Source organism: Camellia sinensis, chromosome 15 (genome assembly GCF_055761805.1).
Source record: "Camellia sinensis isolate YWXY chromosome 15, ASM5576180v1, whole genome shotgun sequence".
Lineage (NCBI taxonomy): Eukaryota > Viridiplantae > Streptophyta > Magnoliopsida > Ericales > Theaceae > Camellia > Camellia sinensis.
In genome coordinates this window covers 28,245,389-28,251,388 of record NC_138975.1, presented here as the reverse complement: position 1 = coordinate 28,251,388, position 6,000 = coordinate 28,245,389, and the positions used below count along the sequence as shown (strand labels likewise).

At 33.9% G+C, this 6,000-nt stretch overlaps 1 protein-coding gene across 1 annotated transcript; it reads right to left on the bottom strand.

Annotated features, from left to right (window-relative positions):
* Nucleotides 1-3,530: 3,530 nt before the first annotated feature.
* Nucleotides 3,531-5,572, bottom strand: LOC114307043 (uncharacterized). The gene is made up of 2 exons (XM_082909212.1): nt 5,409-5,572; nt 3,531-5,165 (listed from the first exon to the last, which is right to left on the bottom strand). The coding sequence occupies exons 1-2, from the start codon at nt 5,523-5,525 to the stop codon at nt 3,750-3,752; spliced, it is 1,533 nt and encodes a 510-aa protein (XP_082765338.1). The 5' UTR covers nt 5,526-5,572; the 3' UTR covers nt 3,531-3,749.
* Between the last annotated feature and the right edge of the window lie 428 nt (nt 5,573-6,000).

Sequence of the window (6,000 nt, the reverse complement as noted above, 5' to 3'; positions counted from 1 at the left end):
GGTGGCGAAAATCCAACGGTTATGAACAAAGATTTGATGAAAGTCACATTCATTCTCAATTTGATGAAAGATTTGAGAAATCCTGTATTTGATGAAAAATTTGATGAATCAATGGAGCAACAAAAAGTAAGTTTTTTCATCAAATTTAAATTTGATGAATCATTAGAGATGGTCTAACTAGTGCCTCATGTACATTATTTAAAATTAGGATTAATATAAAGAATATTTTAAAAATGGTGAAAAAGTATTTTAAAAAAATGTTTTAAGAAAAAAGTGTTAGAAAACTACACTAAGAAGAAAACTAATTTTATTATATAACTCCATTAGTATTATATCTAATTTTTAATTTCTTACAAAAAAACACAAAAACACAACTTTTTTTTTGTGTGTGAATTATCTATAACTAAACTTTTAATTTTTTCTATATTTTTCTTACAAAATTTTCATCTTAATCAAATACTTGTAAGAAAATATATTTTATCTTCTATTTTTTATTTTTATTTTACTTCATTTTCTTTCACTTACACTTTCTACTAAATTTTCTTTCTAATCAAACGGAGCCTTACATTGATTATAGAGTGATAGGGTTAGGGTTTGAGAGTTAGAAGGTGAAATAATTATTGTACCCTCAATTTTGGTAGAATTAAATCTCAGTCATCTAAAAAATAATTCTAAGATGACTCTAAGAAAAAATCCTCATTTGAGAATTAATTTTTTTAGTGATTTTTTATTTTATTATTTTTAGTATTTTAAAATTTTAATTTGTTTTTACACTTTTAGGTTCTACTTAATTAAATGGACTAGAAAAGTGAAAAATAAATAAATAAATTTGAAAAAAAAAAACCCACTAAAAGCAAAAAGAGCTAAAGCTGTTTTTTTTTTAAAAAAAAAAAAAAAAAACTTTTTTTAAACAAATTTTCAAAAATTTGTATCCTTTACATTAAAACTTGAAAAGTAAAAATTGACACAAATTAAAAAAAAATATATATATATATATATATTACCAAAGATTAAAAAAAATGGACCTTCTTAAATTAGATCCCAAACTTAAAATGGTGCATTCGGCTGTTCTTCATTTTAAAGGAGGATCGCATATTTGGGATCTTGGTTTGGGCTTCTATTTGGACCACGACTAGCATCAGTACTGCAAATTATATCTCTTTGGAAGTTCTTCGAAGTTGGAAACAATGCTTTCTTACCTTCATGAACATATCGATATCAGGATCAGGCTTAATATTTGCTGCTTTCTCTCTCTTTGACAACTCTACAAATGTTCGAAAAAGAATCATTAATATATGTCAATAAGTCAACAATGCACATGATTTTCAATGTACGATAAACATAAAAATAAAAACTGTTTTTGTTTCTAACCATAACGGGATCCAACCCCCTGGCATCTTGCTGAAAATGCCAAGGTTTCTCTCACAGTCATTTCTCCGATATACAGATTGTGTTGAGAGATATATGCAGCAGTTCTTTGTGGTACAAACTCATGCATTTCATGGCCATTGCAAGTCACTTTCCCAGAAAACTAGCATTACAGAAAATAGAAAATATCAGTTTCACATTGGAGATGGGACCAATTAGCCATATAACTCTCAACATTACTGCGCAAAAGTATCCCAAAAATTACCCAGAAAATGTAATCTACACGATACCCTTCATTTTTGGGGTTTCTTTGTTTTTTTGTTTTTTTGTTCTTTTTGGGTACATACCCTATACTTCAAAGCTAAAAATTCAAATTTCAAGAAAGAATTGAAATTTCAATGACATGCATTTAACTTAAGATCAGAATCAAGCTTTCCGGATAAAGCCAACAGCAGTGTGGTCTTTCCAGAACTTGGAGGACCTAAAAGCAGTGTCATTCTGCAAAAAATCACAAGGAAATATGAGAAATAAATTTTCCTTGAGATGCAAATTTGAAAATGGAGAAAATGGAAATAGTGGTTAGAACTTGACCAGAGAATCCACAAAGATTGTGCATTTGAAAGTCTAATATACCTTCATATTCATTATCATCGCCTTGGAAAGATCATCATTTTTTTTTCTTTTGCTCTTAAGCAAAGACTGGTTGGAAATGCAACTTTAGAAACCAAAACACAGAAAATTCACTTCCCCGCTACCAAAACAAATTAACAAAAAATATAAAATTACATAGAATTTTCATCCAAAGAGAAACTTCTCAAACTCATCTACACTGATTTTGTAATATATACATCCAAAGAGAAACTTCTCAAATTACATAATAGAGCCTCTGTAGAAAGAGCAGCTACAGCCTACACCCAACGAGCACATTTACAATAGACTGTCAGTTGCAAAGATCAAAGTACGGTTGTCTTTCAAGATAATTTGTTCTACCGGGATGTGCTACTTATTTTTCTGAGCACTTTGAGAAAGAATCAACAATCAAAAAGCTAAATCCTTCTGTAAAAGTTTTCAGATTCTGATGCTTTCTTGAAACTGCAGGTACCTTGAGACTTGCCTTTGGTTGACCAGATTGGAATCTGAAGTTGAGAAAGCTTCAGATATATTTCCATTTGGGAGGGAGATGAGTGTGGAAACCACTGTCCTTGTCCTTATATTGTCTAATTTCAGCTTCTCATCTTGAATTTGGGGATTGTTTAATTTTTCATAGACATTTAGCTCCTGGAAAAGGACCCACGATACTGAAGATCACACATCAGCTAATATGGTTCTCTAGTTGAGTGTGGCATTGTATGGGGGTTTGAAAATGGCATTGTGTACTGAAGAGGAGCAATTTGAGGATTTTCTTTTCCAGGTTGGAAAATCAAACTTGCTTGCTAGATTTGCAAGTGAAGGGATGAGTTTTACCACATAGAGAGAGAGAGTAGGCACATGTTTTTATTGAATAGACTTAATGGTGATGAAGATTAGTACAGTAGACTATGGTTGGTGTGAAAATGTCATCCACAAGCATGAGCACTTGGAGAATTTGAAGCGGACTGCACTCAAAGAAAACATTTACATATAACATGCTTGTGTCTGTCTGTGTACATCAAGGTCAATTTTTGCAGCTGCTTTTGTGTTCAATATACTTGCCTAATCATGCAATTTTGAGGCAAAATTGCTCTGTTTAGGCTATAAATTTTTTTAAGGGATAAATAACATTTCATTAACAGGGGAGCAAAGTTACACAGCAATTTAATAATTGCATTCAATTTCTCTATACAATCTATTCAGAAACACAAAAAAGACCAACAAATATATACAGATTTTACATAATAATGCAATATTATGATTCAACCCAACAGCAAAACCTTCCACACAGATCTATCTGATGACTAGGATTTCTGCATATAACATGATCATTGTAAATTAGGAAAAACAAAAACCTCTAGAACCACCATACCAATTTTCTATTCATTACCTACGACAAATTTATTACAGAAAATACAGCAGCTGGAGCTTTTTTATTAAGATCAAAAGAGGCCAATGGACTATAAGATTGAGCCATATCATAATCAATACAATATTTCCCGCATTTAGCCAAAATTGAAATAGCATAAAAGTTTCCCAAGTCAATTCTTGCTCTAGGATTTTTATTGCTCTAGGTACTCAATGTAATTGTTTGTATTTCTTAACTACAAATATAATGACTACAATTTTCATATTTCCCACGCAAAATAATTTCAAAAACCTAACAAATACATTTTAAACCAAATAAATTCAACATGCACCTCACTTTACTGTATTATTCTCAGCCAGCCAACAACAGTGTGATTACATAACTAATTTCCTCGGTTTGACCTGCTCCCCCGTGCCAAACGGCTACCCGTTCTACTAGCAAGCGGGCCCCTTGGAAGAGCACCTACCCTCATCCTTGCTGTGGTTCTCTGGTTATGTGGTTGAGCACTGGCTTCAGAACTACCAGACACACTTGTCGCATTCAGAGAATCAACCCTTGGAATTGGAGGATTACCAACCCTCAGCCTCGCTGTGGTTGTCCAGTTACGTGATTGGTCGCTGGCTTCAGAACTACCAGACACACTTGTCTCGTTCAAAGAATTAACACTTGGACTTGGAGGATTACCAGTTCTCATCATTCCAGTGGTTCTCCAGTTAAGTGATTGGTCACTGGCTTCAGAACTACCAGACACACTTGTCTCGTTCAAAGAATTAACACTTGGACTTGGAGGATTACCAGTTCTCATCATTCCAGTGGTTCTCCAGTAAAGTGATTGGTCACTGGCTTCAGAACTACCGGAAACACTTGTTTCATTCAAAGCATAACGTAAGAAAATCTCAATTTCCATGTGCAGAGTGTTGTACTGTTGATCCTCAACCTCTTGCTGCAATGTATTCAATAAGTCATCAATGCCCTCATCCATAGACATCCAATCATTCCATGCCTCTGCAAACTCCAACTGAGATGAAGCAAGGGTTAATTCGTCAATGGCCCCATCCAAAGACATCCAATGATTCCATTCCTCTGCAGACACCAACCCAGATGCACCAATGATGTCCTGCAAATCCCGTTCATGCTCCAAGCTCATCCAATCACTCTGGCGTCTCGGGTCAGCCTCTGATGGTCGCACAAAAGGATGTTCAAGCCTTGCATGCTTCCTTAACTCTGAATAAGTCCCACTAAAATCACAGGTCTCAAGAGAACAACTCCTGGGTTTAGAATTCAAAAAATGGCGAGCGGGTTTTATAACTATACTCCCGTTAATCTGGCCCCGACAGAGTGGGCACGAAAGCTTTGGTTGGAATTGTCTCCCATGAATCCTCCTCCTGGGGATGATATTTTGTCGGTGTTCCTCAATTCCTTCGCGATAGGCTGCAGTGTAAAGAGGAACTTGTTGAGTAAGATCTGTTGATGATGGAGTAGTGGGTGATGATTTGCAGAACTGGTCGAAACAGTTTGAGTGGCGCTGGCTGGTGTCGCACATGTAAGGGCGACATCCCTTCTCGTGGGAAGAACAGAGTAAGAGGACAGCATTGTGAGGATGCTCCATGCAAATGGGGCATCGAACTTGTTCCCATTCCTTCTCATCTCCCTCAACTGATTGCAAACGACTTTTGGGTCTGTACTGCTCTGTGTTTATAGGGCTACGAGCATATGGAGATGCTCTTCTGGACCGATCAAAAAATCTGTGAGGAGCACTTTCATCTTTCGGCATTCTGTTCTGGAAATTAGGACGCCACTGCAACCAAACGAAAAATAAAATGAAATTCCAAATCTGCCAAAAAACTCCCCCAAACAGACAATAATTTTTTTTTACTAACAATTCACCAAAAAATAAAAACAACAACAACAATAATCACGCAATTTCAAACAAGTAATCTCAAGCAATATCAAACAAGTAATCTCACGCACTTTGAATCAAATTTGAAGCAATTCTCATCATATCAGAAAGAAAGAAAGAAGATTCAGAAAAAATAAATACCTTCAATGTGTCAAGCTGCTGCTTCGACTGATTAGGGTTAGGGTTAGGGTTTAAGGGTTTGGTCTGCAAAGGTTTAGATATAGAGATTGAGAGGAGAAAGAGTTGATATAGGCGCATTTATAGGGTTTAAGGTTTCCGGATATACCGCGTTCTCCGGTTTTAACGTTGTAATAGTGTTTGAAGTTCAAAAAAACTCTCAACACAATTTACTCAATTTTTTGAATCATTAAAATACAAAAATACATATGTGAATATATTATTGGTTATCATTGGTTATTTTAATTGTTTAAATTACACATACATTTAAGAAAATTAAATCACATTTCTAAATTCATTAAACATTTTAAATTACACTAACTTTTATTATTTATTTGAAAAATGTGACAATAATTTAAAATACATTAATTTAACCTTTAATTAGTTAAATTAATTTTAAGAACTTTTATAACCATTACTGTTTTAAAATATCATCTATTATATATATTACTAGCTGTTGACCCATATAATGTACTTACCACTTTTTTTCAAAATTGGTGCTATCATTTTATAAAATTATTACTTAAACACATATATATATATATATATATTAATT